This window comes from Beta vulgaris, chromosome 6, assembly GCF_026745355.1.
Source record: "Beta vulgaris subsp. vulgaris cultivar EL10 chromosome 6, EL10.2, whole genome shotgun sequence".
NCBI lineage: Eukaryota > Viridiplantae > Streptophyta > Magnoliopsida > Caryophyllales > Amaranthaceae > Beta > Beta vulgaris.
In genome coordinates this window covers 8,006,366-8,023,039 of record NC_079207.1, presented here as the reverse complement: position 1 = coordinate 8,023,039, position 16,674 = coordinate 8,006,366, and the positions used below count along the sequence as shown (strand labels likewise).

The following is a 16,674-nucleotide window of genomic DNA, read 5'->3' as shown; positions in this document are numbered from 1 at the left end:
TCCGGGTATACCATCATCATGTTCTGTAGCAGCGGCGGCGTATCCTCCGGCTTCAAGATTGTTTCTTTTAGGACCCTCGGATAGACGCGGGACCAATTCCCCATCATATCCATTCTGTAATATCTGTATCTGTTGACCCATATTTCCGGAAAAGTCAAGTGTGGCCTGGTTTTCGTAATTACGGAAGTCGCCGGAGATAATGTGACGTGAACTGGGAAGGGAAATTTTGGAGGAGGCATGATGAAGCCCCTGTTGAAAGTTGGGTCGGATAGAAACGGTGCTAGTGCAGGGTCTCTCTCCTCCTCTGGAAATGGGCAAGCCATGGTGTTTTTTGTTTAGAGAATCAATGAGAGAGAAAATAGATATGGAAGGTTGGTTGCAGAGAGATAAACTGATGAGTTTTGGTTTATCATTTAGAGGGGAGGATATGAAGATATTGGTATTGGGAGATGGAATATCTTGGCTCTGGAGGGAAATCATGATATCTTTTGGTCGTATTTGCTGAAGATTTGGCGGATGAAAGATGGATGAAGTGACTGGTATTTCAGAAGGAGGGGACAACTCCAAAGAAGGATTCAGTAGTTTGAGGGAGTAGGAGTCATTTAGAGCTTCAAAAGGATTAGTAGCTTCTGAAAAGGGCGGCTTCGGGGCTTTTTGATTGTTACTTTTCTTTACCTAGACTTTTTGGAGTGGGGTCAGGGTCAAAGGTATGTTACTCTTGGATTTTTTTAATACCGGGGTCCAGTTGGTGTTCCCATGTGGGACATCTTCATTGGTCGGAGATTTTGAGACCGTTGTGGGGCGAATGGTTTCACGTTGAACCGGTTGAGCAGCGCAACCCTGTGCATGGTGATTTATTTTTCCACATGCAGAGCATAACAGAGGCCACTCTCTGTAATATATATTTTGTTTAAATTTCCCAATCCATATTGCATCTTTCTTTTCTTTGGATATATCTATCATAACAAGAAGACGAGCAAACCTAAAACGGTTTGCATTTGTGAAGCTTGTATCGGATTTAATGAAGGACCCCAGACAGTTCCCTATTTTTTTTAACATTTTCTCACACATGAACTCCACTGGGATTTCATGAAGTTCAACCCACACCGGAACCAAATGGATTTTTGCCGATGAAGCTTGAAACCCAGAGGACCATTTTTGTATTGAAAGGAAAGTTCCATTTAGGAACCATGGCCCACCGCAAAGGACCTTGTTAACTTCCTCTTCAGACGCAAGTTTTGATACAAAAAACCCTTTTCCTATTGGAGAGGTTAAGCAAGGGGAGGATATTTTCCATAACTTAGGTAGGGAAGATACTACATACTCTGTGGAGAAGGATTTTCCACACGGTTTGGATATAATGGCGCAGGCCCAGGGGTTGCATAGGGCCTTGTAGTCCTCCTGGGAAATGGGGAGGAAGACCTCCTTGCTTTGGTTGAATAACGGAGGAGGGGAAGAGCACGCGTGGGTTTGGCCCTCGAACATTACAGACCACACTGAGGAGTCCCGGAAGGATTTCAGAGGAGATGCAGCAGCATGCCTTTCAATACCTAGTCGACCGACGGGAACCTGCAAGAGATCAGAGCAGATAGAGTTAGAAAGGGGATGGGGGGGAGGGGGTCAGGGGGTTTTTGTGGTGGTTTAGAGGTTATGGAGGAAGGGTGACTCGAGAGAGAGAGGGGAGGGGGGAGGGACATTTTTTTTGTTTTTTGATGTTTTTTTTCCTGCAGGACAACTAACAACTAAGTAGCTAGTAATATCACCAACCACTACAACACTTGTGTTTCCGCTCACATACATACTACCTTCTAACTTAGTTCTCTTCAACTAATTTCTACATTATTTCGTGGTTTCAAGTTCCAAGCCGGTATGCCCGTTTGGTTAGTGGTAATAAATATCAGTACTGGTAATGGTTTATATTATTGGTTTTTAGTGAAAATTTGTGAAGGCATTTCCATGTCAACATCTATGGTAATGCTACTTTATCCCTAAACAAACATATATTCTCTTCCTAAAATTTCATCACATTCCATTACCACAAGGTCTTTTCTTCCTAAATTTTCATATTTAAGTCGCTCGTGACCCGCTTTTTTGCCCAAAAAATGGAAAAGGGTCAGACCCGACCACGAGCTTAAAAATCATGTCCAAAACCCACGCAATTTCGAGCCGGGCCAAATCCAAGTTCATCACCTCTACTTACATATAGGTTAATCTTTTACAAAAGCTACCAAAATTAGCTATTAATATGCATTTGTTTTACTATTAACTTTACTACTTTGACAACTAGTTGTGCAGCTTGTGCTAAACATGTACAGACTTACTACTATTTTTTTTAACAGAAACTGAAGTTAACAAGTTGAAAGAAAAGAAAGGGAGAAAACCCAAAAAAAAAAAAAAATTGTGCATAAAGTGTTCTCCTCCTCATTTCTCACTCCCAAGTCCCTAAACCCCTGAAAATCACTCACTACTACTACTTCTGTGAACTGCTTCTTTAATTTCATCCAATGCATTAGAACAACAAGAAGAAGATGATGATTTCAACAAACAACCTTCTTTGCAAAAATCTTGATTTCACTTCTTTCAACAAAACCCAATTTTTATTTACCTCCCAAAACCCCATTATTTCTTCTTCTTCTTCTTCTTATAATAAATTGAGAATTCCTTTGAAAGTTCCCAACTTTAGTTCTATTAATTCCTTTATTCGTCTCTCTCACCCCAGAAAACCCCTCAATTTTACAACCCATTGCTCTTTTAACTCCAAATTAACATCAACGGGTGAAAAACAAGCAGATGAAGTTGAACAAGAGGATGCTGAGGCACTTGAGCTTTTTGAGGTTGCTTTCTGAATCTTCTTTTATTTTTCCTTGTGTTGGTATAACGGTTTTAATTTTATATTTGTGTTTTTTGTTAGTCTAATGAAATTTGAGAGAATGAAAATTTTGATAAGATAATGTGCTTAGTTTTGATAATAGGGGACAAAATGGAGAAATGGGTTATGGTTGATTTTAAGAGAACAATTGAATGTTAGCTGAAATGTACATGTAGATGTGCAAATGTGGTGGAAATTAGTGGGTTATATAGTGTTTTTTGTTATTGGATAAATGGGGAAATGATAAGTCATTAGAGGAAGCTGATAAATATGTTGTCTTGGAAAATTGGTTAGTTCATGCATTCAAGTGATTGATATGAAGGCCTCTTAGTTTCTTAGAGACTTAAAGAGTAATGTTTATACTGCAGAATCAGATGTTTAGCTATATTTAAACTTAGAGGGGAGTCTTTCGAAAGTGTTTTAGTTGTATGGTATACTTAGAAAGATGGAGGTATTATTGTGAAAAGAGGTGATAACAAGTGTAGCCTGCTAGCCAAGCTACTCAAGTTCAAGCTCAACTTGAGACTTGAACGAGCGGAGCTGAGCGTATCAAAGCTTGAAAATTCGTAATCAGGCGCGGATATATATTAAATAAAATAGCTGAGTTATGATTTATGAGTAATAATATTGATACCAAAATATTTATGAGAACCCCCAAGTTTTACTAGCAAAAGTTGGAATGTGTAAATGATGCTCCTATGTAGCAGTTGAGCTTGTTGGTTAGGCCAAGTCGAGCTTGAGTTATTGGACGAGCTGAACCTGAAAAAATTTATGCTCAGCTCTCAAGTTTTAGTTGGTGCAACCCAAGCTGAAAGCGACCTCCAAGCTTCAGCTCGTAATTGTTGCATAGTAAACCAAAAAGGGTTAGCTACTCAAACAATTTGTTCTGCTCTAAGATACTGTAAAAATTTCTAGATAGTTTGACATAACTAAGGACTTTGTGTCATAGTTTGAGTGTTTTGACATTGCAATGTGCGGTGCGCTCTTGCCTATCTTGCAGCAAGGGAGCAAGCCTTGTGTGGAATAGGTCTATGTGGCTCGTACAAGCATGAGCAGCATTATATTTCTGATGGGACACTCTTGCCTATTGGCGACAACCGACAAGAGGGCGAGAGTCGACCGGGGATTGTGTGTGTGCAACAATCACAAGTGGGTCCGGGGCGATGAGTGAGACCTTGGTGGGGAGGGGCTGATTCAACATAAATTGCAATACCAAATGTATGAAAGACAACGATTCCTCAATTAAAACTTGGTAGGAATTATATTTTCATTCATTTAATTGATACTCCCAAAAGATAGTCAACTGATAGATGGTAATTCCACCAACTGAAGACACTACTTGCAATAGCATAATAGTGGAAGATAAAACCTAAACAAAGAGCTAAAATCATAAACTAGAAAACATTAAGTAAGCAAAATACAAGTAAAGGAAGGTTGGATACTAACATATATGAGAACTGGCAGAGTTACACATATTGAGAAATTCCTGTATCCAGTAATCGTGGTCCTCCCTATTTGATGCAAGCTTTTTGTTTATTGGTACCCTTTTATTTTTATGATGATCAACTCTTCCCAAAACTGTTTTGCTTCAAAGGTTTCTTTTTTCTTTTTAATCTCTTAGGCAGCTGGAAGTAAAAGATACAAAAATTATTTTCTTGGTGTAGTACTTGTAAGCACTGTCACATAATTCGCTGGGGGAGGTTGCGAATTGGTATGGGTGAACCAATTTGCCAATTTTACAAATTGGAGTTCGCCTCTAAAGCGGGCTCCTCCCTGAAAACAAAACACTATCCAGCGAATCTCGTTGCCGAATTCGTTCCACGTTCCGCAGCAATCTGCCAATTATGTGACACTGCTTGTAAGTGGTATCCATGCAAATTGCTTTGCGAACATAATTTGTATAAGTATTGCAATTTCAGAAATTGAGGGATGCAGAAAGGGAAAGGATAAAGAAGCAGGAAGAGTTTGAAAACAAAGCAAATGTACAGCTGGAGAGGCAGCTTGTAATGGCTTCTGAATGGAGCCGCATCTTGTTGACTATGCGTGGGAAGTTAAAAGGAACTGAGTGGGATCCTGAGACTTCACACAAAATTGACTATAGTGATTTTTTGATGCTATTGGACTCTAACAATGTCAAATTTATGGAATACTCGAACTTTGGTCAGACTGTATCAGGTTAGAAATTATATATCTTTTGTGCCTGCGATTTCTTCCCTTCATCTCTCTCCTCCCCCCCCCCCCCCCAACCCACACAAAAAAAAATTCTCCTTTTTTGTGCTTACTTTTGCTTGGTGGGTGAATTTTTATTTTTATTTTATGGGGGAGCGGTGTGGTTTGGGTACGTTACTCTGGTTTAGTTCAAAATTTAGTACTCCATAGCTTATACGACCTATGACTTGTCAGTTTTTAATACGATATTTTCTGAGTAAAAAAAATGCATTATTGAGTGTTCTCTTAAAGAGTACGAAGTGATCTTGTTTAAAGAAAATGTGTAGCAGCATACTGGTATAGTAGTATTAGTATAAATAGATGCACATTCTCTTCCTTTCAATGTCAAGAGTTTATGCGCAAACTGTATGGTGAAAATCTGATTGTTTAATTTGTTGCTCATGAACTCCTGTGCAGTGATACTGCCCTACTACAAAGATGGGGTAGATGAAGGATTAGAAAAAAACTCCAAAAAGGAAGTTGTTTTTAAGCGCCACATAGTTGACCGGATGCCGATTGACTCTTGGAATGATGTGTGGCGTAAGTTGCATCACCAATTGGTGAACGTCGATGTGATCAATGTGAACACAGTGTCTGCAGAAGTCTATTCTTCTGTTGGAACAGCTGTCATATGGTCTATGAGGCTAGCCCTTTCGATAGTGTTGTATCTTTGGATTGATAGTGTTACAAGGCCAATTTATGCAAAGCTAATTCCTTGTGATTTGGGGAAACCCGGCAAAAAGGTGAGGCTGCCTCGTAAAAAGCGTAATTCATTAGGATCAATGGGAAAGAGTCGGGCGAAATTTATATCTGCAGAAAAAAGAACAGGAGTGACATTTGATGATTTTGCCGGCCAAGAGTATATTAAAGGAGAATTACAAGAAATTGTAAAAATCCTGAAAAATGAAGAAGAGTTTCAAAATAAAGGCATATATTGCCCTAAAGGTGTGCTACTTCACGGGCCTCCAGGAACTGGTAAAACACTATTAGCTAAAGCTATTGCTGGGGAAGCAGGACTTCCTTTTTTTGCTGCCAATGGGACTGATTTTGTAGAGATGTTTGTTGGTGTAGCAGCATCTCGGGTGAAGGATCTTTTTGCTAGTGCTAGATCATATTCCCCTTCTATCATTTTTATTGATGAGATAGATGCTATTGGCAGCAAACGTGGTGGCCCTGATATTGGTGGTGGTGGGGCTGAAAGAGAACAAGGTCTGCTTCAAATATTAACTGAACTGGATGGGTTTAAAGAGTCCACTTCACAGGTGTTGGTCATTGCAGCAACAAATAGGCTAGATATTCTTGATCCTGCCTTGCTGAGAAAGGGAAGATTTGACAAGATTATAAGAGTTGGTCTGCCCTCCAAAGACGGCAGATTGGCCATATTGAAGGTACATGCAAGGAACAAGTTTTTCCGTTCAGAAGAGGAAAAAGAAGTTCTGCTACAGGAAATTGCGGAGTTGACTGAAAATTTTACTGGAGCCGAGCTACAGAATATTCTCAATGAAGCCGGAATATTGACTGCTAGGAAAGATCAAGACTATATTGGCAGAGAAGAAATGCTGGAGGGGTTGAAAAGGCAACAAGGTACATTTGAAACTGGAATAGAAGATACAAAAGTAATTCCAGAGGATTTGAAGTTGAGATTAGCATACAGGGAAGCAGCTATTGCTGTCTTAGCTTGTTGTTATCCTGACTCCTATCGCCCTTTTGTTGAGACCAACATCAAGTCAGTCCAAAGTCAGCCTAGTATGAGTTATGCTGAAAAGTCTGGTCGGGTTTTCTTAAAAAAGTCAGATTATGTGAACTCCATTGTTCGAGCTTGTGCTCCCAGGGTCATTGAAGAGGAGATGTTTGGGATAGATAACATGTGCTGGATTTCATCCAAAGCTACTCTTGAAGCTTCAAGATTAGCTGAATTTTTGATTTTACAAACTGGGATGACAGCTTTCGGAAAAGCATATTATAGAAACCAGCGTGATCTTGTCCCAAATCTTGCTCCCAAACTTGAAGCTCTAAGAGAGGAATACATGGGTTATGCCATAGAAAAATGCACATCTGCTTTGAGGGAACACTGTGCTGCAGTGGAGACAATTACAGATGAACTCCTTGAAAAGGGGGAGATTAAGGCTGCAAAAATTTGGGAGATTTATGAAACGTCTCCTCGAATATCTCAGCCAACTGTTGACCCTGTTGATGAGTATGGTGCTTTAGTTTATGCTGGAAGATGGGGTATTCATGGTATCAGTTGTCCAGGAAGGGTTACCTTCTCACCTGGTAATGTGGGATTTGCAACCTTCGGGGCACCTCGTCCCATGGAAACGCAGATTATTAGTGATGAAACCTGGAAGCTAGTAGACAATATTTGGGATAAAGGGGTTGAGGAGATGAGAAATGAAGATCCAGAGGAGGTGGAAGAAGAGGAGAGGCCAGAACTCTTGCTGGCCAGCCATTTCCTATGATATCATTAGTAGGACTCATCTGATGTTGTATCTCTTCTTTGATGTTACTATGGTTTGAAATGATATCATCATGGATATTCTATGCATTCCAATGGCTTTGCTCGTTTACAGCAGATTTAGATAGCGAATAGCGATGTAAGGGGCCCTTTCGGCCTCATGCAATTCGAGTTTCTTCATGAAGAAGCTGCTTATCGAGGGAAATTTAGACTCCCAGATGAAATCTTCACTTTTTTCTAGCATCTGCTTGCTGCCCTTTTGATTCTTAAAAGTTTGTTAGGTGTAAAGCAAATTGTTGTATGTTGCATTTTGTAGGAAGAATTCTTTGTCAAGGTGAGGAAGAAGAATGAAACACAAGTTGGATAAATACTATCGAATTTTACCTCAAAAGTAATGTTAGAGACTACTAGACTAGAGAGCCTCTTAAAGAATGTCTTCACTCTCGTTATGCAGAGAGCACAACTTTCTTTAAATGAAGATACCAACAAATGTGTTTCAATTAATCGTTGTAATGTCATACTACTTCCGATTCTTATTAAGCTTCATACTAAGTGACACAAAGCTTGAAATGGGAAAAAAATCATTTAATTATAAATATGCCACTAAAAAAAAAGAAGGGGATCACTACTTTTTTATTTCACCTCTTGGATTACCTTATTTTCTTGTGTTTTCAACTTTCTTTCTCTAGATTCCTTGCTTTTTTTTCCCCAGTTTATCGATGTTTCACTTATTAAGAAAGGGAAAAGAATACTATGAAAAGCTCAATCTCGAGGAAAGCTTAGTAGTTAGATCTAAAGTGAAATTAACTACAAACATGTGCATGCACTCAAAGACACAAAGCTTCCCTTGTCTCATGATTTAATATCAGAATTGTGGAGGTAAAGAAAAGAGTTGCCTAGTGAAATTACTAACCAGTGTCACTTAAATTTCTTCGAGAAAAGTGCACATTAGACACACATATTTTTTTTTTTTTACAACGGGGAAAACGTACAGAAATAAAGACATAAACAAACAACAATCTAATGATTAGTGAAAGGGAAAGTTGAGTTCCTGCACATCTTGGCAAGATCATGAGCAGCTGCAACCTCCTGTCTGCTTACCTTGCGAATACTGCACCATTGACGTGATCTAGCAATCTGCAAAATAGTGCACAAAGTATGGTGGATGGATATATCTTTACGCGTTGGCGAAGCGAGGAGCTTGACTAGGAGCTTTGAGTCTGTGAGAAGCAAAACTTTGGAAAGCATTGTAGACTAAGCCCAAGAGAGTGCGAGCAGGCATGCTGTGGCCTCCACCTGTAGGACCGACGAGGCATACAAACCATGACCTTGGGAGGGAGAGTAGGATGTCTGAGTGAAAGTGGCCACCCAAGCAGCTCCTGCAAGATAAGTTTTTTTGTCCCACGCTCCATCTATTCTAATGGTAACCCGGGGAATAGCTTGAGAGAGTGGACCAATCTTAGCAGAAACAAACCCGGGGGAGGCCCATTGCTTAGATAAGGTTGAATGTTGGTGCACCGACGTTGAATAAACACTGCATGCTGTTTATCTCCTTCATTTTTATGCCATTGTAGATTTTGCAACGACACACGGGAGTGACAGAACAATTGGTCATTCCGAGTCCTCCATATAGCCCACATAATACCAACGAAAGATGGTATGAGAATGCCATTGATCCCCTCTTTAAAAAGAAGAATATAATGGGCTAACCACTCAGCAGGGGGGGGGGGGGTTTAGATGGTATAGAGAGGTCAAAATCCGCTAGTTGCCAAGCTTCTAAAGCTAGAGGACACTTTCTGAATAGATGATGACAATCCTCCTCCTCATCAAGGCAAATAGGGCATGAATCACAGTCCTATCCCTCGTTTAAAGAGATTTGCGGACGTCGTTTAAAGCTCCATATGGTGCGGAAGAAGAGTTCCACATCCGAGCTTGTCATATTTCTGACAAAAAAGTATAATTTGATATTTTATTAAAACCCATGTTTGGGTCTTTAGAACACTTGTTTACGATAATTATGTATTTGAGACATTTGTTATATACAAATAACCATTGTTAGTGTGAATTAAATGTAACTTTTTTGCCAAAAGTAAGATTCATGATTTCTGACAAAATGTATAATATTTCATCTGTTCACTTTTTCTCTCAAGAAATTACACTTTTACCATGGATAGTAGATTGTCAATCCACTTATCCGATAGTGATTTATCATCCCTCGCAGCACAAGTGAGCCCAAAAACCATAACGGTCAAGGCTTAGATGATTACAAGCAAACCTGATGTAGCCAATATTCACAATTATAACTCAAACCAACTTTCACCATTTATCAAGCTAGATAAATGCTTCTTGATTCACAATAATAAAATTATATACTCAATATTTCACCCTATTTCAAGTTCCAGTTTTCGTATTTAGCAGCCACCCCTACTGGAATCATCTTAGTGCATTAAGTCAAATCTCGATACTCTTCTCTGTTGGAAATGTAAAAGTTTGACAAGCTCTTCCTTGACCATGAAATCCAACAGAGGCAGTGAAACCACTCTGTACTATGTTCGTGCTCACCCTTTTGTAAAATCCCAGCAATTCTTCATTTTGAATCATGTTTGAAATCTAATCCAGTGAACCTGTAGCAAAGAATTCAAGGAATATCTAGAAAATTTAGTTTTGTTGATATCTACATTAAGAAAAGCGAGCTACAAATCAGAAATTAGAGTATAAAAAAAGTTTAAATGTGTTGTAACTTACAAGGTAGATGTATATTACTGTGGCCTTGACATTGCAGAATAAATGCACAGTATGGCTCACAATGCAGTCCAGCAACGAATCTGGTTAACGAGCTGTACGAAGCAGACAGCAGTTTGAAGTCAGTAGTTGTTGGCATTCAAAAGTCATTCTTGAACAAGGGCATATAAACAAGGAAGAGGCCACATTGCAATGTATTTTAACTTACCCTATTTAATTTGAATTTCATGTTCAGTTATTGACCTCCTGTGCTCTACAGAGTCCTCTTCTGTCCTTGCAGCATAGGTGTTAAGGTGAAGCTACTGAGAGTCCAAGGTCGGCGATGGCCCTCTTAGCCCTGAGATATACAAAGACAATGATTCAGTAATGAGACATCTCCACTTTATTGGTTACATATCTTGTTACAAGTCTCGCATAGTAAAACGGGTTTAAGTATCACAGTTGTCTAGTTGCATTGCATTGTTCTCACCCCCACTTTATTTTGTTCCATTTCACATTTCTCCTCACCATAGCAAAATTAATTTCTCCCCTTTCTTTGTTATACTTATGTCTTCCCTTTTTCATTCTGTGAGCAATTCTTTTTTTTTATCCAGTAATAATATGATCATGTAGTCGTCTGTTTGAAGTTTCTGTGAATAAACTAGACCCCCCCCCCCCTCCTAAAAAGAAGAAAGCAGTTCTAAATTTCAACATGATGCATCCCCTCTCCCCTGCACAATGGCTTCTGCCTCTACTCCCTTGGGTGCATTTGTTAATGTCTTATGTCACATTGATGTTGTTCTTACTGTTATTTTTTCTGTTACCATTAGCATTGGTATTATTCATCATTGTTAGATTTCCATCATCTCACAATCTTCTAGTCAGAGTACAGACACAAACAAAGCTACTGCAGAAACTCCTTTTTTTTTATATCAGGAAAGGAGTACTAGGAGGTATCTATACAAAGGACACCATCTAAAGCATCCCGGAGGATGGTGACAACTGACAACCTTCAAGCAAAACATAAAGAAGAAAAAGGGAGCACAGAGAAACTCAAGTGGGTGCCTTTTTCCAGCATGCCATTATGTGGTATTTTTAATACAATATCCAAGGAACTATCTTCGTTACCTTCATGAATTATTTGGCAGAAGAATTGATGAGTTTGTGTATTTTTTCCTTTGAGGGAAGTCCCAAGGGGATGTTCACTTAAGGGGTGGTATTGATTCAGATCTGCAAACTTATGAAGTAAAAAGGATACTAGGTGGACAAGTATTACAGGATATTGGCATGCAACTCTGTTTACAAAACTACCTATAAATCATTCCCATTACAGTCATTTATTATCATCTATCATTTCCACCCTTCTCTCAATTTATAAAATACTGTTCTGAATGTACTCCCTCGGCCCCTAAAATACTGCATTTACTCACTAGCTTACAAATTAGCTCGTGGGCTGGTTTGCTTCTCCTAGAAAGCAGGGTAAATCCTAAAAGCATCGGAAAGGGGGAATGAGTGACTCTAGCGCAAGCACTTTCCTTATCATATCCTTATTCTACTTTAACCTTATTTCTATCCCGATCGGACTTCCTTCAATTATCATATCCTGACTCTAATTCCCCCTTTACACAATCTCCAAGTCACATCTTTGACCATTATTATCTCTAGTTACACATTATATTTCAAAAATACACATGAGACGATTCTAAAATGATACCACATGATAATTTCCTTATATATTAGTGAAAATATATGGTCAAAGTTGATGAATTTTGACTTAAAAAATGAAATGAAACCAAGATTTTGGGACGGACGTAGTACAAGTTCAATAAAGTGATGAAGATGTGATGATGTGTTTTTCTTGTTTCAACACTAAGCAGACACAAGTCTAAATAGTCTCAGTCAGATTTAATCTTAAACATACTGATGCAGATTTTTTCCCTAACAACAGTCTGATTAAACTCTTCCGTCAAAAACCTGAATGTTTGATCGATTTTGAGCAATATAGGATAGGATGACAAATAAAAAGAGTAAAGTCAATAACAGAGCAGAGAGAAGAAAGACGCTCGGAGATATACCTCAACATGAAACAATGCAAACTTCTCAGTTGCAATAATCAACAGATGCAGTGGTAGTAAGCATTCTTTGGACAGAGTAACTAATAACCCATAAGTTACAAAGTGTTTGATAACATTGGGATTTGTTGAAATTTGATTGGCTTACAATACAACGTGCTTTCATTAGAAGCAGCATTCATCATCATTCATTCCCATCAGCTTCAGTCACTTTCCAACCCATTTATAAATTTGAAAGCTAATCATCGAGGCCAAAGCCATCTTTATTTTCAAGTCAAAGTAGTCCAAGATGATAATGCATAATATACCCAGTTCTAAAGGTTTCTTGCATACTCTCCAGATGCACTAAGCACTATCAAGCTCCTGCTTCAGATATGATCATTCCTACCCAATTAATAGATTTTCAAAGAGGATAAGAGACTGCTTAATCCCCTCAGCTCTGCAGTACCTTTTAACCAAAATTTGGCATGGGACATGATCAACTTGGAGGCTAGAACTCCATATCCTAACATATATTTCTTCTGCCTCCTTAAATTGACCCTTCAAGCAATAACCTTTTATCAGCTCTGTGTAAGTCATAACATCTGGAAGGTACCCTGTCCTAAGCATTTCTTCATGTAACTGAACTGCAAAGTGGAGCCGCCCAAGATTACAAGTGGCACTCACCAACATATTGTAAGTCACTAAATCAGGAAAAGGACCTCTTTGATCCATTTCTCTTTTCAGAGACAGAGCACCATTGATATCACCTTCCTTCAATAAGGCATAAATTATTGCATTATAGGTATAAGTATTAGGAGGAACGCCAAAAGCAACCATCTTCTCTCTTATTAACAATGCATTATTTGTGTCTCCATATTTTCCATAACCATATATAATGGCATTCCAAATAATAGGCTCTGGGACAGTGGAAAACTCTAATATAGAGCACAGTAGCTTTGCTGCCTTATCAACCTCTCCACGTAAGCAAAGGCCTTGAACAATCATCTTATAAGTGATTTGATCAGGGGCCACTCCCATATCAAGCATCAAGCCAAGCACATTCAATGCTTCGTCAAATGTTCCAGCTTTACGGAAGTAACTTATAAAGGTATTACAAGTGAATACATCAGGTTGTAGTCCTCTCTTTATCATTTCCCCAAAACAACTAAATGCAAGTTTTATTTCCTGATTTGAGCAAAAACCATGTATAAGAACATTAAATGCAACAACATCTATTTGTGTACCCTCTTGCAACATTTTTGTCCAATGATGAAGAGCTTCAGCAACATCTCTATTCTTAAAATACATATCCATTAGTATGGTAGACGTAATTAAATCAATAGGTGTCCTCTCAAATTCATCATTTAAAATCTCTGCAAGGAAATTCCGAGCACCTTCCACCAGACCTTCTTTACATAAAGCATGAAGAAGTATATTACACGTAATCCTGTTTGGCTTAATTCCACAGTTAGCCATTGAGGAAAATAAAGACAAAGCTTTGTCTACATGACCCTTTACACAATAACCCCTAATAAATGTGTTAAATGTTGCACAATTAGGCAATGGACCTTGAGTTAACATCTCCCTAATAAGACAATCAGCCTTCTCCAAAGTTCCAACTTTACAAAATGCACTGATCAGGTAATTGTGTGTAAACACATCAGGAACATAAGACTTTGCGATTAGTTTGCTTCGAAGCCAAAGGGCAGCATCTAACTTACCTTCCGAACACAAAACCCTAATAATAGTTTCAAGTTCACGACAATCACTGGTTGTGGAGATCTTTGCCAATATAGTTTCAGGCACTGATACAGTTTCTCTGCAATATCCATCACAAAATTTTAGATAATCCTACAAGGTTACCATTCCAAATTACATCTTCAAAGACCATTTAAGTTTGTATGCAGCATGGACTATAACAAGGAAGGTTTAAACATAATCTTAACTACTATATTATCCAATGACGCAATGCTGTGAAGATATTGCAAACCTCTATTGATTATACTCCCTCTTGTTTCTATTAGTTTACTTATTTCTTTGGGGCATATTTGCCAAGGCACTGATTTGAATCTTACTATGTCTAATTATCAAGAAGTAAAAATTACAAAAAGTTGATATTTGGATAATACACATTAACATGAATCTAACAAAATCTCACATGACTATTTTTTCCTTAAAGTAAGAATCACAATAGATAGTCAAAGTTATGTATGTAAATAGTGTCAAAAGTCAAAACGGGTAAACTAATAAAAACCGGAAGGAATATATATGTAACCAGTAATGCTGGAGATCAACAATGTCACAAAGCCATAGAGTTTTGCAGAATGTAAAACCACAAATGTAGCAACATGAAACGGGTAGTCAACTAGATTTGAACTAGGAAGGGTTTTTCTCTGCATAACAAAACCAGTAGACATAATCACTCTAAGACAAATAATATACGATGAAGCCAGTAGACATAATCACTCTCAGACAGCTGATACATAATGAAGTACTCTAGTTCAAGATCAGATTAGGTGAAAAGCGGAACCATTAAAGCCTAGTAAAATAGGGCAGGGGACACCCAGAAGAACCAAACCTAAAAACTAGTAGAAGCTTTTACATATATGCTATTCAAACATTTTAAGCGACATGAAGAAAAAAAGAACCTGGCAAATAAGAAACGACAAAAAACACTACAGCAAAAAATCACCTTATAGTCTTCAATCTATCCAAGGTGTCTTTTAAAATGCCATCCAACACATTAAAAACTGCTCGAGGTGCTTCACCCTCGTCGAAGCCATTTCTTCCAGAAGGAGAACCTTGAATCATCTGTTGACAAGAGTCTTGTACATTCATGGCTAGATCTTTAACAAACATGACAATTGCATCATATCCAAAAATCCTGTACATATATAATAATAAATTTAAGAGAGCAACACCTCAATGTATGTTTTACCAATGCAGGGGTTTTAAACCACAAAAAGATCCATCAAAAAGGGCAATGAACAACTATAGAATGAGATATACAAGAGCAAAATCTGCATTTGCCTCACCAATCGACAAAATGCAACTTCACATTCAAAACTAGCAGAAATACTCATCACTAGTAACTAATGTGCGATTTCAGGTTGAAATTTTACCAAAGGAATCAGTAAGGTAATTTTGTATCAGAAACTACTCCAATCGCACGAAAACGAACGAATTACACTCAATTTCTCCAGTATACAAGTACTATATAGCTAGAATTTTGCGACAGTGTAGTCAAGATAACATCAAATCACTAGCTTATATAATCAAAAAAACCTAATATTAGAAAATCAAACCTCAAAAAAATCCTCAGAAATGAAATGCAAGCAAAAAAAAAACACATTGTGATTGAAATTGCATCAATGAAGGTAACATTGAGAAAAGAAGAGAGCTTACGAATGTCGTGGAGGAGAGAGAGAAGCAAATCTTGACGCAGCAAAGGCTGAAAAAGCAGGAGAAAGATCGATAAAATGAATCGAAAAATATAGAATGTGAAAAAAGAGGTATTATTTGAGAGATTAACTTACCGAACGGAAAGAAATGTGACGCATACGCCATGGATTAGCTGCAAAAGAGCTCGCAGTTTTTTGCAGTAGATGAGTTTGAATAATGGTGTATAGAATGAGAGAGAAGAAGATGAATGCCACCTTTTGATGATGATGCTAAAGTAAAAGTGTAAAACAATGTTGAGCTAAGGCCTAAGCTAGGGCTTTTGGTACGTTGGAGACCCTGAGAGGAACTATTTTGGCACTATTTGCAACGCGTAGATGGTGCACACGCTTGTAAGTAGAGGATGATGTGCATATGTACATGACTAATAAGCCAAATGTAGATAAATGACAGGTTAAATAGACAGATGTACATGACTAACAAGCCGAATGAATATATGTTCTTATTATTGGTGTTTATGCTTATAATGTAGTGCTTGATGTGCATCGTGGGTATCGTGCTCATCCTACGTACTAATTTGAGCCCTATTTGATAATTAAAGGTTAGTTGTTAGCGGATTGTATTAGCTGATTTCACTAGCGGTTTGTATTCCTATTTGTGCGAAAGTATTTGATAGATAATTATCAATTGATCGGTACTTTATTAGGTGAAATTACCAATAAGGATATTGAAATAACTTATTGGTGGATTTTTTGGTGAAAAATGGAAAAAAAACATACGCTTTCGAGTTTTTACTCCTAGTTCACTTCACAATAGAGTGAATGTGAAACTCAATGAACTTGTGAAGCCTAAGATTTGAGTTTTATCGCGTTCATCGATCGACGGTTTTATAGAAGATTTTATCTATATCTTCCCCCATGGTTGTTTTCTATTTTTGTTTGTTGTAACTCCTGATTACACAATTCTGA

At 38.1% G+C, this 16,674-nt stretch overlaps 2 protein-coding genes across 3 annotated transcripts; one reads left to right on the top strand and one right to left on the bottom strand.

Moving 5' to 3' along the window:
* Positions 1-2,322: 2,322 nt before the first annotated feature.
* On the top strand, positions 2,323-7,900 carry LOC104895429 (probable inactive ATP-dependent zinc metalloprotease FTSHI 4, chloroplastic). The gene is made up of 3 exons (XM_048647218.2): positions 2,323-2,834; positions 4,789-5,044; positions 5,495-7,900. Exons 1-3 carry the CDS (start codon positions 2,529-2,531, stop codon positions 7,534-7,536), a joined length of 2,604 nt encoding a protein of 867 aa, XP_048503175.2. The 5' UTR covers positions 2,323-2,528; the 3' UTR covers positions 7,537-7,900.
* Positions 7,901-9,634: 1,734 nt separating this feature from the next.
* LOC104895428 (pentatricopeptide repeat-containing protein At5g24830) lies at positions 9,635-16,047 on the bottom strand. 2 transcript variants are annotated; one of them, XM_057395623.1, is made up of 6 exons: positions 15,844-16,047; positions 15,713-15,758; positions 15,000-15,118; positions 12,329-14,126; positions 10,278-10,611; positions 9,635-10,156 (listed from the first exon to the last, which is right to left on the bottom strand). In XM_057395623.1, exons 3-4 carry the CDS (start codon positions 15,116-15,118, stop codon positions 12,710-12,712), a joined length of 1,536 nt encoding a protein of 511 aa, XP_057251606.1. In that variant the 5' UTR covers positions 15,713-15,758; positions 15,844-16,047; the 3' UTR covers positions 9,635-10,156; positions 10,278-10,611; positions 12,329-12,709. The 2 variants fall into 2 exon arrangements, with proteins under 2 accessions (XP_057251606.1, XP_057251605.1); XM_057395622.1 differs by having other exon boundaries at positions 15,000-15,191; positions 15,844-16,046.
* Positions 16,048-16,674: the final 627 nt, after the last annotated feature.